The following is a 22,424-nucleotide window of genomic DNA, read 5'->3' as shown; positions in this document are numbered from 1 at the left end:
ATACTGAAATTCATGTAGTTACTAGGAAATGCCGAACACTAGTGATTGCCAATCTGAAGGGTAACTTTGGGAAAGTCTGTTCAACTTGACGATTCCCTACAGATATAGGAAGCACTCAGTGGGGAGACAACGGAGAGGCCTGTATAACGTGGCCCATTTGTGGGAACCAACAGACGAGAGAATCCCAAACTATTTTAGGTGCCTAATAATAAATACCTGCGGAGTCTGTAAAAACACTGAGAGAGCAAGGATCAGACAAAATGTTGAAGCATTCTGCTGGTATCCTAAAACAGAGAGCTATTTGCAATAGCGAATCAGAAATTCAGGTGTGGTCCATTGCTGTGGTCTTAGCCTGGCTTTTGACAGGAGATGTGCTTTGGGAGTCTGAGGGGCACCCGTGAGTAAGGTCACGCCTGTCATTATGAGGCCACTAAATAATAGGCACTAAAAATAGGTTTAATTCCAAGGGAGTCTGGTTTCGGCTACAAAACCCAAGAGTCGAACGCAGTCAGAGAAGGCACCGCCGGTAGGTGAATCCCAGGTTGAAGACTTACTACTGTTAGCTGGACATTCCCTAGGTCTGGTTGGGGCTAAATTTTGTCTCATGTATATACTATTCTGGCACATTCTTAGAAGGCACATTCTGGTGCCTTCCTGATAGGTGTCTCTGTGCTACCTCCTCTAGTGGTGTGACCCCAAAGTCATGACAAGCCTCCCAGGAATGGGCAAGTCTCCTTCGGAATCCCTTCTGGCTAAAAGGAAAGTTAGGTGGTGTAAGAGGCCGGGGTCTCCATGCAGCTGCGTGACTTAGGACACCTCTGTTTTCAAGTTTTCACAGAAGGTCCCTTGCTCTGGGGGCCCCCATCCATGGTGCCAACCTGACCCCGCCCACTTCCGTCCTCCGCCATCCAGAGAAAAGAAAAAGCCTCAACCTGCAACGGAATTAAAGGATCCTGCACGACCTCGGGTGCCACCCTGCCGGCCCCGTGTTTCCAAGCCCACCCAACTAAACCCAATGCTCCCTGCAAACCCTTCGTCCAGGCATTGGTCCCGCTCCGGGCCCCTCTGCACAAAGCAATGCGCTTACCATGGATCCTTTGTCTTTCTGCGAGCCCCCCTCACGCCTAATGAAGAGCTCATATAAGCGCAATTCCAATTAGTATGAATTCCCATGTTTTCATTTAAAATCTATTCACTTAAAGTCAAAATGACATCTTAATGCCACTCAGCAGAGCAGTTTGCCCAGAATAAGAAGTGAGCTGCATTTTTGGAAAGACTTACTGCTAGATTTGTCCACTTTTTTTTTTTTTAATTAAAATACACGGATTGTCTTCACAAACTCTTCCTGAATATTTCATGTGTTTTGTGCTTTACTAGCTGCACAGATCTTCACAGCACGCGTATTATTCAAATATTCCCAACAGATGGTTGCAAGTGCTACATATTATATAGCATTAAGTGAATAGCTTGGTAAACAAATGAGTCAAGGATTAAAATATTTTACAGCTTATAAATCATGAAAGATGTTCAATAACAGTACATTAATGAAAAAAAAATCTTTAAATGTAAACATAAAAACATTAAATTCTGCTCTTGGATCAGTCAACTGTTTATGACAAATGAATTTTTTCCTAGAACAGGTGGTTGTCTTGTACGGTCTGAGATTAGAACCTAAATTAATCTGAGGCTGGCAGCTAGCTCACCTGCAGGCCTGGTCTCGACCCTCACCTCCTGCACCCACCTTCCATGGTTTCCTCTGCCATCTTCCCCTCATTAATACCTCCCTCATAACTAGGAAAGGAAATGCATGAGCCAATTCTGGTAGTCTTTGGACAAAGTTGAGCAGAGTTTTGCTGAAAGAGGTTCAAACTACAAGTTCAAGTTGAGGATTCTGAACTGGCTGTGACTTTGATGCCCTGAGCTCTGGGTTCCCCATCCACAATCGGCTAAGCAGGTGTTTGGCACTGATGTCTCCACGGAGAAAACGAACAAAAACAACAACAAACAACTCCAACCTACAACTTTTGCCAGTGTTCAGATGGCTCGGAATCCATTTTATGCAGTTCCTGTTCTAGCCCTTTTTCCACTGAGGAATTAAAAACCAATAAAATGCTCTCCTGCTGGATTCGCTCTGTCCTACCACCCTTATTTTCGATGATGTTACCTAAACCTAAGGCATAATGGTGTTTTCTAACTCGTTGGCATTTCTAGTAACTGATGCAGGATTTTTGTAAGACTTTTAAATTTCATTCTAGATTTTCCTGGAAATGAGAACTCAACCCAGTTTTGACTGTGAAAACAATACAAGCTTTCGTAACTATTGGTGCCCGTTAAATAGATCTGTATTCTCACCTACAGTCATAGGCTGCCTGCTTTTGTCCTATTAAGGTTCATTACCTGATTTTATATACAGAGTCAGACTTTATCCTTCTACATTCCATAATGCTGCTGTATTCTCTAGTTCTTCTCTATCTCGTATCTTTGACTTCAGATAAAGGCCTCTGTGAGGAAGAGACTGTTACAATCCTTAACCAAATGTGGAATAGCCATGTCACCACAAAAGAAAGACACTCTGGCATTTTTGCAGGGAGGCCCATAGTCTCAATCAGAATCCCAAATCTTACTGCACAAACCAAAATATGGCATCAATAAATCCATAGTATTTATTATGTATCTACTTTACATAATGCACTATACTTATCTTAAGACATTCTATTATATGACATTTCATTGTACTTGAAGTTAAAATATGAGACGTCCATTTCACCAAAAAAACCCACAAAAAAACAAAAACAAAAACAAACCAAAAACCAAACTAATAAAAACAAACAAACAAAGAAAAAAAACTCTCCCCGATTCATAAATTCAGGACTGGCAAGTAAAGTTACGTTAACTTAAAAAAAAAAAAAAAAAGGATTCTCTATGATAAGTTACCCAAAAAAGGGCAGGGGCTTTAGCTCAATGGTTCTCAAATTTGAAAGCCCATTTGGAATACTTGGAGGGCTTATTAAAAGAACAGTCTGGGTCCTACCGCCAGACTCTGATTTAGTCCGGTCTGGAAAAGGGCTGAAGGTCATGCGTTCTAACAAATTCCCAGGTGACAGTGACATTGCAGCTTTAGGGACGACACTGTAAGAACCAGGGTTCCACACTATGCACCTTTCCTTATCTGGTCAGAGTCAAATATGGTAGAATTTTTATTTCATTATTCTTTTTTATTATAGTAGAGATTTAAAAGACTAATGTATAAAATCAAGCAAACTATGGAATTATATTTTCACTGAAATGTATATGTATTTTAGGTCCTAAAAAAAACATGAAAACACATCTACTCAATACAAATTAAGTACTACTGGCAATTGTCATATGCCTTATGACCTTCACACAGCACAATATTAGGAGCGTAACTGATCTTTGGGACACTGAGCTTTTTGGTTTCTGGATTTTGTTTGTTTTTTTCTAGGGGTTGTTGGTTGATTTTTAAAGAATTTTAAATACCATAGAGTTTTGCTTTTTTAAATAGTTTTCATAGTTTTATAGTTTTTTATAGTTTTATAGTTTTTTTTTTTTAAGATTTTGTTTATTTGACACACAGAGAGAGACAGTACAGTGAGAACAGTAGGTAGAAGTAGGGAGAAGCAGGCTCCCAGCTGAGCAAAGCCTAACACAAGGCTCAATCCTAGGACCTAGGATCCTTCTCTCTCTCCTAGAGGGAGAGAGAGAAGCAGACTCCCCACTGAGCAGGGTGCCTGAGACGGCTTGATCCCAGGACCCTGAGATCAGGAGTTGAGCCAAAGTCGGACATTTAAGTGACTGAGCCACCCCACAGCCCTGTTTTTGGGGGGACACTAATACAATTTTTGCCAAAAGCAAGATCATCATATATACAATTTTTGCCAAAAGCAAGACCATCATATATATTGAAAAATTATAATTGCCACAAGAAGGGCACGTAACAGATCCCGAGCTAGCATTCTAAAATGCTTTGAACATAAGAGCAGAGGCCCTTCTACTGGAACTTGGATTTACCTGCACCATTTCCTTCTTAAAAGCAATGGCAGGTGAGGCTCAGGGACAGGCTAATCAGGGAAAGTCTTTGTTCTTTTGCGTAGTAAGAAAATGTAATGAGACCCAGCCTCTTAACTTTTTAAGTGTACAAAACAGTGCTGTTAGCTACAGACACTAGTTTGTACAGCAGAGCTCTAGAATGTAGTCATCTAGCAGAAGGGAAACTTCATACCCATTGGTTCCTTCTCAACCCCTGCCAGGGTCCTGAGCTGGGACTCTTACATCCCACACATAGCCCACACACCCCTTGGCCAACACAGTTTATGATTAAACTGGGATTCATTTGTGGGGGAACTAAAACATCCATAGTCTGAACTGCTCTGACGATGGCTAGATGGTAAATTAAAAATAGTGACTCAAGATGTTGCACACTGGCAGCCCTTGGTTTTGTTTAAAAAAAGTGAATTAATTGCCAACACTTGGAAATCGTATTTCATACAGAAATCTGTATTTTCATTTTCTCTAGGAAGATCAGGTTTAGCAACCCTGGACTTATCTTCATTTCCATGCGGCCACATGAGCCTGAGCTGAACAGCTGCTGTCCCCTCTCCAGATTGCACACCCCCCGCCCCGCCCCATTAAGTCCTACTCTGCTATACCTGGCCTGCCTGGTTGTCCATCGTTCTTACCTGGCTCTGTTGACTCTGGAGTTTGCAATCACTGCACTAAGGCTGTTGCACAAATAAAGGCTTGGTCTCCTGCATGCCCCTGTCCCTTGCCAGAGCCTAACAGAATGCAAGTAACGCTCTAATGGTGAAATCTTGATTCTGTTCTAATTCGTTAGAAAAAAAAAAAAACTCGTTTGCAAACTTTGGTACTAATGTTAGTAACAAACTGGACCACAGCTCCCATTTGGCCACAACACATTATCCCTGAAAACCTCTGATAGAGAAATTTGATTCTGTGTTTCCCAGCATCAATTCTGGCTTTTGGGTATGCCTACAAAATGATGAAACCATTGAACATCAAACGAATTTTAGGGTGTGAAGAGTAAAAGAATAGAATCAAGACTTTCTAGTTCATGTAATTACAAATGTTTCTAAAAATGTTGCTTCTAGGGGCACCTGGGTGGCTCAGTGGGTTAAAGCCTCTGCCTTTGGCTCAGGTCATGATCCCAGGGTCCTGGGATCGAGCCCTGCATCGGGCTTTCTGCCCAGCGGGGAGCCTGCTTCCTCTTCTCTCTCTGCCTGCTTCTCTGACTACTTGTGATCTCTCTCTGTCAAATAAATAAATAAAATCTTAAAAAAAAAGTTGCTTCTAAGTAAAAATTTGAAAGCATGACATTTGCGTTACCATGTAAAATTATTTGGGGGAAAAAATGCAGAATGCTAGGCATCCAGGTTACAAGGCCATTACCTTGAAAAAGTGACATTTCTGAGACAGGCATTGCGTTACAACAAATCCTACAGGGGAAATGGCCACTTTAATATGTCCCTATTCGCAAATTACCCAAAACATCTCTGTCTCAGTAGACTAAGGAATTACAAACCTGGGGAGAGGCAGAAAGGGGAACAATCTAGAGATACAACGGGGGAAATACAGAGGTGTGTTAAATGGGCCCCCCAAAACAGAGAGCAGTTAAAAACAGGAAGACTTTCTAGGCTGCTGAGAAAGCCCTTGCTCCAAATGTGTATTTGTGTCCAAAAACTTACTGCATCCGGATCGTGTCTCCCAGTCTGCGGTAACACTGCTGCCTGAGACGCTGCCATCCGCGCCCAGCCACACCACGGCTGTCCTGGCCCCGTTGCGTGCCTGCCTCCCGCAGCTAACATGGGACGGACAGGTGCGGCCCTGCACTGCTGAGCTGGGAGGGTGGGAGGGGTGTTGACGAGTCACTTCTGAGTAAAATGGACGATGAGAAGTGGTGACAAATGCTGTAGGTTTGTCAACTTGATTCTTGAGTTTCACCAATCGATTGTTCATTCGTTGTCTTACATTTCCTCTGAACCCCTAAATGGTCCTGACTGCGAGGAATAAAGGAAATAGTGCATAAATAGGAAGCATTCGGGTTCGGCCTTAACCTCCATCGAAATACTCAAATGTCATTTTCTACCCAAACCACGAGCTCCAGCCCTCTGAAGGCAGGCATCCACACCTGTCGAAGAATGTCCAGTCTCGGGTGCTTGGAAACCATTCTCTGACTTTTCAGAACTACTTTCACAGTGAATTGAGTTTGTAGGTCTTACAATACGTTTGCTGTGATACACCAACCAAGAGGCATCCTAAGTATTGTTCAAAGATAAGCAGGACTCATGTACGAATGTGTGCGTCGTACAGTCTTCTCTGCATTAAGAACGTACAACAACTGAATTAAGATTAAACACTTTAATCAACTATAATAAATTGATAATTATATATTATATAAAAATTCTGATTCATGCATCAGATTACATAAATTATACAACTGTCACATTATGCAATGCTTACAGACTTTTGGGTTTGTACCTGTAAAAATGTATACAAGTTACCAGAGCATTTTACTTAATAGGATGTAATACTCTTCAGTTATAAATAATGCTTGTGTCTTTCAAGTACCTGCTAAATATATACATTTCTAGATCTGCAGCATTTTTTTTTTTTGTACCTCAAAATACAAACCGCCTGGAAGATTCAAAGATTAATAGGTCCAATGTATCGTTTTTTACAGACCTCAATTCCATTGTAAGAGTGGAAATTTTCAACACAGAAAATAAATGAAATAAAACGTCAACTCTAGTTTAATGCTTGAAAGCTTCTACACTTCTTATTAAATACATCAGAAAACCCTTCATATGCAGATTAATTAGTTAAGGTGCTACCTATTGCATATTAAATACTTCCAATGATTGCATCTGGATTATTAAAGTTATAAATCTGTGAAAATGGGGGCTTTCGATGGTGCTGACAGACCCTTACATCTCTGTGAACCAGCGGCACTGTGGTCCTTTACCTCTTACTTCAAAGAGCTCGAGTGAATGAACATGCTTTATACTTCACTTACACACACACACACACACACACACACAGACACCCACTATATCTATAAGACATATGAGTACATGGACATCAAAAAGTTTCAGCTTGAATTACAAATCCAAAGTAGGTTGCTTCTCCTAAAAAGCTACAGGGGAAAATAAAAGCTCTAGTGTAACAATTACTAGATACATTAAAGACAGCAGCTTTTTAAGATTCTCCTTGCTAAAGAATAAGCACCCTTATGGGGGTGGAAGGAGTGGGGCGGAGGGGGTTCTGAGGATGGAGAAGTAGGTGAAGGTAGGATGGAGGAAAGCAAGTCTGTCACTAATGAGCTGAGTTTTACTTAGGTTTCCATTCATGAAATCCTTTTAAATACAAGGCAACATTTTCACAGCTGGAAAATTACAACAAAATCTTCATTTACTGCCAAAAGCAAGAGATGTAGTTATGCATAATCTCTGGATACTACTACGTTCACGGGGGGGGGGGGTGTGGCAAAACGAGGTTCTATGCACAATGTAGTAGCAAAAAGCAATACTTGAACGTTTTTCATGAATGGGTGACATGTCACTTTATGTACAATTCTAAGCTATAACCCTGGGATTCAGTAAATGCAGTTTGAAGCCTAAGTGGTCAGACAGGAGATTCAATACTGTCAAAGCCAAATTTAGAACTGGTAGGGGAATCGGCTGGAAAACAATACTGCTTTGAAAATAACAGCAGAAATACTTTAGTCAGTAACAGAAATACGTTAGCTCAAGATAGGTTTAGGACAAACATGGGTTCTGTGATTTAAAAAAAAATTCTCTTATGGTGGGAATATTCTTCAGCATGCATTGTTTATGCCTAAAAGCAAAATCTGTCTGTAAGTCTACTGTGCTGTGCATTATTTAACGAGTGCGTATCTTTTATTTCTATGTCTAAACTACTAACAAAATATACCATTAGAATACTTAAAAGTTACATTTTGGAGAAATTAACTGAAGGTGAACTTCTTGGCTTTTTTTCTCCACAATACTAGAAACTAAAACTACTCTGTTTGCTCTTCTGCCCAAACACAGGAAACACTGACATGTTTGCTTGGGAATTCATTTTTACTTTTTTTAGTGTTTCCTATTGACCAAATTATGAAAACACATAAGTCTGACTCCAGGTCATGAGCGGAAGTTCATAAACATTGGGACAGCACATTTTCAGGCAGTGACAAGTGCGGATTCATTTTCAGCACAATTCTTGTGTCAGGTTGAAAGATAAAAACATTGATTCGGTTATAACCAGATTATTCATGTCTGGTAAATTTAATCCTAAACACTTCCAACCTGGCAGAGAACCTCTCCTTAGAAATGAACTTCCTCACAAAAAGAATAGTAGTATTTGAACAATACTTTTTAACAAATTCTATTTACATAAAACAAATCCCCAATACAAAACTGGCATCTTGGTTCATTTTATAAAGAATAAATTTGGCCAAAGCATATTAAAATATCTGCAGATAATCTGGCATAATACTGAAAACACATGGATTTTAGTATTTTACAAAAGTGTAAGAAGAGGTTCAGTTATACTAACAGAAAAAAATGCTAAAAATTTCGTAATATTGAATAAAACACTAACTAAAAATGGCACTGTGTTAAAAAATAATAAGTACTAAGACCTCAAGAAGAAAATAGAATTCTAAACCAGATTTTGAGGTTTAGTACAGAAATTCAGAAGTGGAAAAAAAAAAGTTGGTAGAAGCTACTTTTCCTTCTCCATTTCTCCATTTAAAAAAAATTATTTAATTTTTTTGTGTTTAGGAAAACTTCCTAGAATTTCAAAACGTATGTTCCCATAGGAAAACTAAGGAAACTCAGAAAATACAAATGAGCAATTTTAGCTCACGAATATATACTTGGCCAAGATATCTGACTCAGAATATTAAAATGAGCAAAACTATTCTATCTGCTTTGTACCGAATTTTCAATAAAGTCTTTGTGGAGAGAAATATTCGACAACAGTGCAGTTCATTAAAAGCCTGGAGAATACAGGTCTCCACATATAGATGAAGTTTTTTTCTTTTAAAACCAGAAACACAGGTTCAGTGTTTCATAGAAAACGTATTTCAGATTTTTAAGGGAAAAAATAAGCAGATGACTAGTAATATTTTCATACCATTGTTTTCCACTTTACATTTCAGGCTTATTTTGCACAAATCTATGAAGATAATTCACGGAAGTAATCGATATTTTGGGGGAGAGACTTAAAAGAGCTGACACAGAATTTTGCAATAAACCAATTCTTAAGGGTCCATGTAGAACAGTGCGTACGGTGCCATGCTAGCGAAGGGCAGTTCCAACAACTCACTGCTCCTTTAGTGACTCTTATTTTGGTTCAAGACCCAAATGCAACCATCTGTTCTATTATTTACGTAACCTGAAACCACACCGAATTCTTCATTCCTAGAATTTGCCCATTGCTCTGGGTTATCAGGCATCAGACGATCCCCTACTCCCCCCCCCCCACCCCGCCCCAGAATTCTTTTCAGATCTAACTTCCTAATAATGTCCTTCAAGACATTCGGAATCTCAACAGGACAAACTACATTAGCTCCCCTTCTACTGAACGAAACGCAAATGTTAAAAGATGAACTTAAGAAATCTGTACTATTGTGATGCTAGTCAATTTTCCTTAAATATGTCATGCCTAAAAAAAGAAAACCAAAAAAACCTGGAATCATTCTTTTTAGAAAAAGAGCAAACATCTGATGCTGGAATAATATATAGGAGCGGCCCTCACTGTGAAACCAAGATTTGCAAAGTCAAGAGTGATCTGAAGCAGCTTCCCTACAACAAACTGTACTAGTAGCAATAATGATGGCTTGTTTTTGCATTGATAGAGCACACACGGATTTCCAAATTAAGAAGCTGGTATCCTAATTTTCGAGACAATCAGCTGTTTTTAAATGTTCTAAAAACACATGTATATGTGAGGTATATGCATGTATTTTATATACAAAGATATATGAACATATATTCATGTACATATATATGCATATAAAATGTGAACTTTTTTTAGTGTTTATAATAAGCAGTATTCCTGCAGCTAAGTCAGTCTACAAACTGACTTCTAAGAAACCAGCCCCAGCATCGATTCTGCTTTATGAGCTCTAGTCCTGAGGAATAAGAAGTCGCGTACTTCTGAAGTGATCCCTAGGCCTACGGCAGGTTAGGAGGCCGGCGCCGGCACCTCAGTGAAAATCCTAAGGAACTGCTTATTCATTGAGAATCTGGCCCATTTTCACTTTAAATGTTTAAATTATTTAGCTCACTTCAAAGGTCACTCTTGATGGTCCCTGCTAATATTTACAGGTAAAGGAATTTTTCGCAACGGAGTCGAGTATATAATGAAGCCTGATAATGTAGTTTCTTGCAGTACCAAGATTTTCTTGTCTCTTTCTTCTTTCCTTTTTGCCCCAATCACAAATGCAGTACTCCTGGCTGATTAACTGTTGGCGAATTTGCCAGCTTTCCGGGACGGTTCGTACGGCACTCTGAGAATACTGGGGGTCTCCTCCATGACCCTCACGAGGAGGTTGTCGATGTAGTCCTCGAGTTCCCGGATGTGGGTGTCTTTCCTCCGAAGGAGCTCTTTGTGCTTCACTAGCTCCTGGAGGACCTCCTCGTAGGTCAGACCACGATACCCTGCCGTGGCATCAAAAGGATTGCTGTCCTGGAACAGAAAAGATGGGTCACTTTAGGAGACAGAACGTGGGGGACAAATTCAGAATTATTTTGAACAACTTTTGATTTTTCAAACCCTGACCAAGTTTTTTCTGTGTCCGTGGTTAGAACCAATGCGACCGTTCATACTGCAGCTACTGAGTCCTGAGGCAAGAAGTAGGGCAGATGCACCAAACCATTGACTGTAATTCTAAATCCTGCTAGAATCATTTTTTTTTTAAACACTGTGGACAATGTCCTAATATACGGAACTGACCATATAATTTAGGATTAAGAGATAAAATGTTCTATATCAGATATAACTGAAATAAATTTAAACTAAAGATCTCTAAGAGTTTACTTGGAAAAACTCTTAAGAAGCTACTGGAAACTATTCCTTTGGACAATGGCTTCGTCCTCTTGGAATCGCTTCCAACAAACTGTTGTTTAATGTTATGACTTCGGCTTTTTATTGAAGAGGGCTTCAAGCAGCAGCAGTATCAAGTGTGCTTCTCCGCTTTGCTACGAACTGTTCAAGGCCTCCAGCATTAAATCAATGAGCAGCCTTGGAAGAAGCCCCATGGGGGTAACTTCTGTTTTAATTTAGAGGCAAACGGAGCTTTTTCCCCCTGAGGAACCAGTCTATTTCCTCCTCCTAGTGCTAATCCCCACATAACTTATTTCCCTTTTTGCCTTGGTTATTGGGAAACTCAGAATTCAGCTATAATCATGTGAAGGAACACTGAGAATCAGTGTATCTGTGTCCCTGCATTTCACTCACTTACTTATTTTGCTAACCTTATTCTATCGGTATTCCTTTTTATACAAAAATAATATAAACAAACAGAAAAAGACGCTGATTTAATTCATTTTTACTACAAGGCACTCAAATAGTAAAAGAAATATATTTGTCGGAAATTTCATCAAAACAGCACTGGAGCATCATCTACAGCGTCTAGGATTTAGATCTCTCGTCATATAAACACCCAAATATAAAGCAGCAACCTTTATGCTTTTTTATTCATAGTTCTAGCCTTAAAACTCAACAGCTTAGAAATGGTTTTTATCACTTTCTTTCAAAACATTTCCATTCAGCTTTAAGGAAAACAAGCTAACACTGAGGAAACAGGCCTTGCTCCGAGGACTACCTGCTTCTGATCTATGCTGCGGAGGATGGAGAGCAGTGACTGGAAGGTAAATGCGAAAAGGCTTTTCTCCCTTTTTTGATTTCATTGGATTAAATTTGTCTTGACTCATTTTCAGGATCTACTTAAATTTGATATATGTCTCGCACTCATGAGGAAAGCGAAAGTGTAACTTTTAGCCTCTCCCCCTCCAGACACCCCAACTCTGCCATCCAGAGAAACACCTGAAGAGCAGGTGGCAGTTGGATGCTTCTGTTCCCAGAGTCACTTCCTTCTCAAGCAAAAAGGGAAAAATTCAGGATCGAAAACTGCTCCAACCTCATGGAATCTGTCACGTTTTATAGGGAAGAGAGAGCTCATGCCAGGCCTTCAGAGACTCGGCCAAGCAGAAATGGTAACAGGCAAGCAGTGGGCTCTGCTTGTTTAAAGGAGGAAACCGGGCTGAAGGCACAGGGGGCTGGACAGCAGATCGGGGAGGACCGGCGCCGGGAACCAGGGTTCGGGGCAGAGCACGGCGAGGCTGAGATGGGAGGTTCCGACAGACTGTCAAGGATGCTGGATTCTTGCAAGGGAAACCGGGAGGCCACTGAAGGTTTCTAAACAGGGGCAGGATACGACTGAAGTGACGTTCTAGGAAAATTAAAATGGCGGCAGTGGGGAGGCTCATTTGGAGGGGCTGAGATTCCGTGTAAAGCAGCTGAAATGTTCAAGACAAGTGAAAAAGTGAAAAGAAAGTGAGCCTCCACTAGATGAACAGAAAGAGCAGAGGGGATGCCAGCGGAAAGTGAGCTTCGGTTCTGTAAGACTGTATTTAAACGACTGACTTTAGCATAAGAAACTGGGGACAGATAAAACTTTAGTAGCTATATTACCTTTGTCCCTAAAAGCCATTTAAAAATACTGCTTTACCACAACTCTGGAGACAAGTGTTGGTTTACTTTTCTTCTCTCTCTCAATCTTTTGTAATAATTAGAGTATACACACGACCCCCTCACACACACACTCTCATGTATTTACTAATTTTTTTAATTGGTCATGAACAGTTTAGACATTTCAACCTTACAATTTCCTAACCACACTCTTACTAAACATTTATTATATTAAGCAAATTTCTATAGAAAACACAAGATACAGTATTGAGGTTTAAGTATATTTTTTAAATGTATTAAAAGTAAGCTAACTTTCTTACTGTAACCCAAGTAATTCTGCCTAGATTTGAGAGTGATACCGGCCTAGGCCTCACTTAAATGAGATGTTCTCCACGGTTCCTTTCAACTCTAAAATTTCCTAGTCTATAAAGTAATTTGTTTTTTGAACTGCATTTTAGAAAAGTAATAACATCCAACTAATGTGATTTCATTTATCTAATAAAATATATACTTAAAAACACGTGTTCTTGTGCGAATTGCATGGGTTAATGAAATCGACTAAATGGGTTTCATTACTGACTAGCTGACTGTTTTATGTTTTCTTGGTTTAACAAAATAACAGCAGCTCTCTAATCTTAACCAAATTATACATATATGAACTAATTTCTCCAAACTAATTAAGTGATGATATTCAGTTAGAAAAATCATTTATATTGTTATATTTAACCACATCAGCCTACCAGATAATGTGATTAAAAGTTTTTTTAAACATTTCTCTAAAGACAATGATGAAAGACATGTTGAAAAATTCTTATTCTGACATACATAGTTTTACATTAATGCCATGATATGAATCAATCTAACAATTTAATCTCTCAAAATAATTAATCATCATCCCAAGATACTGTTCAATGCTTTAAAGTCATAATCTAGAGTAGAAAAGCCATTCTTTTATTTGGCTTATCCCCCTGCCACCATGACCATCTAATACTTATGTACAGTCAGATTCCTGGAAATACATTTCTGACCTTTTCAATATATTTTCCATTTATCCTTTTATATGAAAATTTTCCCCCAAATTTCTGCATCAAGTTTCTAGGCAGGAAAACATCTTAGAAATGCATGTACTATAAACTATATTCTGGAAAAGAATATAAAATAATTAAAAACAGTTTTGTGCTTAGTTTCAGGTTTTATCCCATATTTGAAAAGCATTTAACCCTTCTAATTTCAGGCATAAGATTCTCAAACTGACTGATATACTCAATACATGTGTATAGATCTGTGTCTCCTTTTGGTGTTGACATAGTTCCCCCCAAAATAATAAGGATTAATATTAATCAATATAATAGGATATTAAATAATTTTATGGTCACAAAAATTATTTTGCTTAAAAAGGAAAACTCTCAGGCAAATACAAAAATTGGTTGTTTTTCCAAAGGATAGTCTAATACTGTCCTTGGAAAAACTTCTAAAATTGAGAAACCTCCAAACTGGTAGAGACTCGCGTAACCCACAGTGGGACTCCGGACTACTTAATATTTACTCCCAGGGCTCCACACAGATAGCACATGTGTTCTTAAGATGTCTTCTTATATTGCAATTTAATGTAAATTTGTCTTCTCTCTTCCCCTTTCACAACCAATCCTTTTGTCATTCCCACCCAACCTCTGTTCAAAATTTCCATATGCAGATATCAGCAAATAGGGAGTGGGTGAGAGATAGCAGAATTATTACACGAAGTTTCCCGATCGGAATTTTAAATAGCAGACTTGTACAAAAGACTTTGGAGAATTCCTAGTGATCTATTTTTACTTCACAGAGAGCCTCGCCTTTTAAACTAGGAAATGTATATTTTTTGCAATATTTAAATTTCAACAAAAGCAAATTATCAGGACTCAAAATAACTGAAGATTTAAAGAAAGGTTGTCCTGGTAACCAAATATTGGTGGGGCACTAACTGACATCCAAGGCAGCTCGAGGAGAGAGAGAGAGATAAGAGGAAGGCTTGGCATTCTCTGATCATCTCATTATTGTTCTAATGAGGAACTTTGCTCTGGGAATATCATCTCAGCTACTTTCACATCTTTTGTCCTACTGCCTTCATCTCCCTTTCAGTTCTTAATTAGGCCTTAAAGAGCTCGCACTGCCCTTTCAACTGGCTACTGGTCCTGTTTAAACACTGCGCTTTCACAGACAGGTGTTGGCAACAGCATGGAAGACATACAAACTTAATTACAAAATACTACGTCCAGAAGGGGGAAAAAATAACTTGGTGGATGGCTATTATCAGAGAACTTAATGTAAATTACTTCAAACATCTTATAATCTTCAACACAAAAATCGTTCAAATACTTTCCCTCAAGAACGCTCGCTAGAAGGATGAGCTGGCTCCTCTTAATTGTATCCTGCAGTAAATTAACAACACCTAGTAATCCTTTCACTGTCATTTAGAATAGTTAGTATTCTGGAGAAAAATAATCACACATCAAGGATTCTTTTATCACCTTTAAATCCTTTAACTAAAACAATTTTCACATTTTATTTCTTTAAAGAATTCTAAGGATGCTTTTACAGCAATAAATTACAAGATTGGGAAAAGTACATTTACAAGCACAGAGAAATTGTAATTAAGGTTACTTAATAAACAATAGCTGCACATTCGATCGATTTTTTGATGTTGCATTTTGTTTGAGATTAAGTAACTGCCTGATAGAATTCATTTTACTATCTGATCAAAGGCTGGCTTCATATATTCTGACATTTCTCACCAGACTGCCATATTCTAAAGACTTGAGTATTTATGAAACATCAAAACTTATAAATCATTTGCATAAAACAGCAAAAACGCAGTACAAAGTCCTCGGTTTCTACAATGTTTTCTACAATTCTAAGTACAAATGACTACATTTAGAATGGTTTATACACCAAGCCACACTGTCTTCTAGGCGTATCACATCACAGAAAATTGTGATATGTTATTGCTTTAAAAAATTCTTATTATACATCTGGATCACACACATTAAGGACAGATGGTTCAAACAGCAACCACCAGCCTTTTGGAATAAAGACTCTATTTCTGTTACTCAGTGAGAATTCAGTTTTCTACCAAGAACATGTGCCCATATTTTTGTAAAGTAACTTACTCTCTAGGTCTGATGCATTTAGAACTAATTGACTGAAGATGCAGTGGAACTCGGAACAGAAAGTCAAATCTGGACTTCAAATAATAACAAAATGAAGTTAAGATATCTGAACGGTCCTTGCAAAATCTGTGAGTTAATCCGGCTGGTCACTTCCAAGCCTGTTAATATATTTTGGTTTTGGGGGCGCCTGGGTGGTTCAGTGGGTTAAAGCCTCTGCCTTCGGCTCAGGTCATGATCTCGGGGTCCTGGGATCGAGCCCCGCATTGGGCTCTCCACTCAGCAGGGAGCCTGTTTCCCCCTCTCTCTCTGCCTGCCTCTCTGCCTACTTGTGATCTCTCTCTGTCAAATAAATAAATAAAATAAAATATAAATATATTTTGGTTTTGTTTGGACTAAGAAAGTAAGTGTCCTAAAGGTCCCTTCAAAGCCTCTCCCAGTTAACTAGACCTCTTGCCAGGATGCTTTCCTTATTGTTTACTAAGGCAGTTTTATTCTTTCTTTGATTTTGCCACAACAACAACAAAAACTTGTTCATTTTCTCCACATGCTCTTATTTCCTAACTATAATGTTGACCTTGACATACAGCTTTCACATCCATTTTAAAACAATCTGTAAACAAAATATGTGGATATTAAATTGGCTTCAATGAGAACAATCATATTTGCTTGAATTTCTACAGATCATAAAGTCACACCCTAATCATATATTAAAGACAAAGCTGGAATTTTGCTTTTCTTCTTTCTCTCCAGATCGCCACATTAAACTATAATCCAAAGGTAACTGGGGGATTCGGGATGAAGGTCTTTTTAAAAATGTGTACCAGACAGAAGGCAGGCTTGTAGCTTCTTTTCCCGTAATGCAGTAACCCCTCTATAACTTACCGGGATTTTCCTGAGCTCCTCATTACTTGTCGGATTCATATGAAAACTAAGGAACAAAAGACAAACACAAATGTTAAAAGTGTATTGCACAGTCCACGTGGTTGAGGGAACATAAAACAGAACCTTTCTAACCAACACTGCAACATCCTCAATGACGTGGATAAATGAAACTTAACCCAGGATGCAGGAGAAAAGCAATATTTACTCAACATTGTAAAGCACCTACAATTTTAAACCTTAAAGGAAAACCCTTCAGTTATTATCAGAACTGAAGAACTGTATCTCTAAATGTATAGTTTCTAAAAATCTTTAAACTTGAGTGATTTTATCACTTACTATTCACTTTATACACACACACTCACCTGAGGCTCTTCTGATATAAACTGTGGAGAATTCAATAAATTTTAGTTGGAAAGACTGTAGAATGCCAGAGTTAAAGCTATCTTTAAAAAAAATTATATAGGCATTAGAAATATTAACTTTTAAACATTATCCTAACAATGAGAATGAGTTCAGAGTTGTAAGAACTATTTCTGTCATTAATGTGATTTCTAAGTAAGTGATCCTCAAAATTTCAATATCCAAATGGACCAAAACAAGATGGATTTCTTCCAGGTGGAGAGTTTAAGAGAACATCACAGCTGAATGCTGTAATCACTTTCTTCTTTGAAACGTGTCCATTAGGAAGGGACTGCAACCAAAAAGAGGCTAAACTTCAAAGCCATCTGATGAGTAAATATTTCATCATTGCTATTCAAGTTTAACTTTTACCCAGCACTTAAGAGTATTGGGCATTAGAGCCTCTACAAAGCCCTACTGTCTTAGGAACCTTTTTATCCCCCTCCTCCCTCCAAAAATACTTAACTGTAAAATAGACATTTTTTCTTCATTATCTGTGTTTTATCAGCCAAATAATTGGGATCCTCTGAAGAAATTCACACCTACAACTTCTGGTGGTACACACGGAAAGTCTGAACACTGGCTATAACATCTGGACAAACTCTATTCCTACAGGCACATGTCCCAAGCTATAAACCCATGGGGCACACTTGTGTTTCTGGATTGAGAGAATGCCTCACACGTCCAACATTTCATTTGTGTGACTAAGATTCCTAGTATGAGCTTCCCCAACTGATGACTGACCTTTTCTAGCAGAACTCCTGTGGATAAATTTGAGTACTTCAGTAGAGCTGGGTGACACGGTGGAGAAGATTAAAACATATTTTAATTACACACAAATGAACACCGCAGCAACAGGCTAATGCAGCTGATCCACTTTCTCATCCACAGTCTTTATGGTGTTCTGGATGGTTTCAGCCTAGCGTCAGTGGACCAGCAAAACCCTCAAGAGGGTGACCAAAGAGTGGCTTAAAAGAAATTAACAAAAATAAAATCCAAAAGCCATGATCATACGGCACACACAGGCCTGGAGAGCCGCGGGAGCGGCTGTTAACACATGGGGTCCCCGTCCTCCCCGATTTGGAGTCCAAGGCAGTCAACGTCAGGTTAGTCTTGGAGGGCTAAGTCAAAGAAAGGCCAAAGTCAAGGAAAAAATTGGATTTAAGATTACACAGGTTTGCCAGAGAGAGAGAGCAAGCGCGCGTGCTCTGAAGACAGACGTGTGGCCTGGGGCGCAAGACAGCAGGGCCACTGAAGGACACGGAAGAGACCAGAACACAAGGCTGTGCGGAAGCAGCAGCCCTGAGGGCTCTTGATGCAAAAGATGGGGTTCTCGGATCTGATCCCTTAGAGAAGCGGGCGAGTTTTTGACAATTTCAATCTTTCATAAATGCTACTTAGGCAGTTCACTCCGGTAGCATACCCCACAGTGTTACGGTTGACAACTACGATGACTTTATGAATATCACGAGCAGTATTATGACTGTACAAATGTCATCCTGTGTCTCAGGAAGAAAGCACTGAACTGAGAAACGGAACTGCCTGCATTATATTTATTGTAATAAAGATTTTTTTTCCAAAAACAGACATGGAGGACACAGATTTTACCCGAATCACAAAACTATCAGTGTGTAATATCCAGGAGCTTTGGCCTGTGGAGCCCAAGTGAGACTGAGTGGCAGCCGGAAAAATGTCTGCGATTCTTAAAAATGCTGAAATCACAAAGGTCGCCTCCGGGAAGGGGCAAGGGTGTCGTGCGCAGCCAGCCCGGCTGCCCCCCACCACGGCTGCCAGCAGTGTGCAGAGCAGAGCCAAGGGACAGGGCCCTCGCCTGGGGCATTGTCTGCAATCCAAAGGCACGGCCCCTCCCTTGTGGCCAGCTTTATTTTCACACACTGACGTGTCAAACACACGACACACTCAGTCATTCATGGCTGCCTTTCTTGATCTGTCCTGAAGGGGGGGAAAAAAGAGTTAACTGAACTGGACTGAATTAGCTTGGTGAAAAATAAAATGTGCCTATTTATGGAAGTGTGGCACCAATTTGTGTCATCTTTCTCTTTGGACTGCTGTCCTCCTGTCAGACAAGATACTGCACAATGCGGTCTGACTGCTCACTGAGTTGCTGACAGGTTAAGGGAAATGGCATTTTTAATCAGGTGTAAGAGAGACATGCTCCTACCCAAGAAGTCTATACAAATTTCAACTTCGTGATTAGAGAAAATTAATTTTCAAAGTCAAAACCGGAAGGAGTTTGAGGGTGACTAAGAAGTTTAAAGGAAATTTTAAGCTGATGGAAATATTTTAAATTTGCATTTTCCAAAATATTTTAAGCTAAGAAGGTGTTTTACCTGAACATTCTGAAGTTTTTGTCAAAGTTTATTTTTTTACCTCCTGATTATTCCCCAAATTTTAAAGATTTTCCCAAGTAAACTCTATTTTACAAGTTTAAATGAATACTGTTCAAATATATTTCAAGAAATCATTAGTGTCTCTTCTATAACGTCACTTATCAGTTTATTGTGAAGTTAAAGTACCGAGTAAGGAAATAATTGGTAAGAACTTGAAACTGTCCTAAAATAGCGGACGGGCCAGCCTTCCACAGAGAGGCCACAAAGGCCAACCAACTTTTACAAAGTGATAAAACTAACCACTGCACGAATCACTAAGGCAGCTGGCTGCATTCATTTTCTTCTTTGTCCTTCCTTTTCTCTACCAAATATACTCTTTGAGAACAAGAGTACCTAAGGAAGAGTAGAGACTATTCAGAGTGAAAACACATAAAGTACTTGTCAAGAAAAAAACCCAAAAGCCCCACCGAAGAACAAAGCTGAGTAACGGTTTGTTAGCATCAGACAATGCACACTGTGCAAATTCCTGGCTCTTGGACCTTCGATCTTTCAGTGAGAAGTCACTTAACCACACTGGAAGCTCTTCTGAAGGCATTTATTATTCTGAAGTATTATTACATCTTCCATAATATCTCTTTCCAAGCCCCATTACTGCTGAAAATTATAAAGCTAAATGCATTTTTTGGCGTATACCTTGGCCCATTTCGTGTTGGAGAAGGGAATTCAAGCTATTCGCAAAATCCCGGAGGTGACTCAGCCGGCTGGAAGGGGCGAAGAAGGAAGGGCAGTGGAGCAGAGAAGGCCGATTTTCAGACACAATCCAATTCCTTATTGTGGAGGGGAAAGAAGTGTAACTTTGAACTATCACAGAAGAACTTCAAAGATCATTTGCAAAGGACACTATTCTATTGCTCTTGTTTAATTGTGAGAGTGGACACTAGAGACCCAGGGCTTCCTCTGGTGATAAATGTAGTTGGGAGCAGAGAACTCTAATGTAGGAAAACTTGTAAAGGATCAGAAAAGAGGAAAAGGAAAAATAACGCAGGGACAGTGAAGCAGGGGCAAAGACTGACAGTAAGCCTTGCGACAACTGGTGTTTTACTGACTGTAACTGTGCTGACAGACTCCTTTCAGAGCACCTCACATGCTAACTCACTTAATCCTTGTAACATGCAGTTTTTGTTTCCATTTATGGCAGCAGAAAGAGGCACAGAGAAGTTAAGAAGCTTACTCAAGGTAACACAGTTATCAAGGGGCAGAGTCAGGATGCCAAGAAAGGCAGCCGGATTCCACAGTCCAAGCTCCTTAGCCAGGGGCTGGGCTTCTTGCCCTCAAGTGTTCTAAACCCTCAGTCCCGCCCTGAGCTCAGAGAGGGTTCGCTTCGGGGAATGCAGGATAATTTCCCGAGGTTTCTCCCAATCAGAAGTGACTAAGAAAAGTCCACGACGATCTTAAAAGAGGTACAACGCGGGCTGCAAAGCAACAGGCCGGGAAAGAACTGTGCCCGCCGCCCTGTGTGCCCTTGCTGCTCCGCCCTCTGCCCCTGCCCAGCCCCCAGGAGGCCGACCCCTGCAGCGTGCAGTCCTCTGGGCCGCCTTCCCCAGTGGCTTCCAGTTACTCTCTGGCCCTGGGAGGCACCTGAAAGACAGGGGGACAGCAACGGGCGGCAGGGGGCAGGCGTGTGTTACCCCCAAGGCCCCCGCTCCAGCCCCCACTCACTGCTGCCTCAGGCCCTCCCCACCGTGCTACAGTTTTAAGCAGTAGCTTAGGTCCCTTCGCACGGAACACGGCAGTCCCTTCTAGACACTGCTGGCTCCTGGGGCTACACCTTCCATCCTCCTTCCCTCAATCCCAGGCACCCCCCGTAAATGGCCTCTTACTAAACATTCGGGACTTATCCGTTTTGAGTATGTCATCTGGTTCCGGCTGGGACTCTGTAACTGATACAGGAATATGCAATAAATACCATAAACTATTAACTTCGTAATAAAAAGCAGTTAAGGCCAAAGGTTTGTCCTATTTATCTACTGAAAAGAAAGAAGAGAGAGCCAAAGAAAAAACCATATCCCACAATTATTCTTACGAATTATCTACACTTCCCTTCTCCCTTCAACTTCTGGCTTTTGCTTTCCAACTGCTTATTTTAACACTCTTTTCTTTCTTCCCAGGATATACACTGTCTTCTACTTTGTAAATGATAATTCACATTTACATGCTGGCCACAAAAAAGTTCCCAGCCTTCATTTAACAACACTTTCCACATTCACAGAGCTAGAGCACTTTATGTTCAGAATTATTTTCGATTTCAAATTACATTATTAAAGACTGCTCTTGTGGTTTTGAAATGGTGTAATTGCTTAAAGTGACTTGAATTTGAATAATACCACCTCATATTTATATACTACTGTACAATTTATAACACATTTCCCCAAACTGAATTTCTCTAAACACATTTCCAAAGGAAAAGTAACCAAGGGGGGAATATGGCTAATCATGGTCAGGTCCATTCAATCAAAACCACATTTGATCCATTTCGTCTCTGATTCCCCCACTCGCTCCCTCTGAGGGACCTCTTTTGTGGACCCACCACCATCCCAACTGTTCCCTCATCTACTGTATTTACACACTTCTCCCCCCAGAGCACGCTGACAACCTGTTACCCCTCCTACGCTGCCCCATTTTTTATTTTGCCAATTTCTAATCCCTCCTGAGTAACCCCTGCTGACTTTGTCACTCACGCACCTTCTGTAATCTGCAACACATCCCCCACCACCAACACTCACTGCTGCTTTTATAAAGGTCACCAACCAACTATTTTTATCAAAGGCAACAGCCTCCTTCTCTTTAATCTCTCAGCTCCATCTGATTCCAATGACTGTCTCTCTTTGAGACTCTCTTCTGTGATATCTGG

The 22,424-nt window shown here is 39.9% G+C and overlaps 1 protein-coding gene across 1 annotated transcript in view; it reads right to left on the bottom strand.

Moving 5' to 3' along the window:
- Positions 1 to 6,378: 6,378 nt before the first annotated feature.
- The window catches only part of RAB11FIP2 (RAB11 family interacting protein 2), a 41,346-nt gene continuing 25,300 nt past the window's right edge, over positions 6,379 to 22,424 (bottom strand). Inside the window, exons 4-5 of the mRNA XM_004751848.2 lie at positions 16,764 to 16,809; positions 6,379 to 10,731 (exon numbers count right to left, since the gene is read on the bottom strand). Of these exons, the coding sequence (XP_004751905.2) occupies positions 10,504 to 10,731; positions 16,764 to 16,809 (274 nt within the window). The 3' untranslated portion in view covers positions 6,379 to 10,503. The remainder of the gene's footprint in view (positions 10,732 to 16,763; positions 16,810 to 22,424) is intronic.

This window comes from Mustela putorius, unplaced genomic scaffold, assembly GCF_011764305.1.
Source record: "Mustela putorius furo isolate JIRA1106 unplaced genomic scaffold, ASM1176430v1.1 tig00003909_pilon_pilon_pilon, whole genome shotgun sequence".
NCBI lineage: Eukaryota > Metazoa > Chordata > Mammalia > Carnivora > Mustelidae > Mustela > Mustela putorius.
This window is presented reverse-complemented; position numbering and strand designations above follow the sequence as displayed.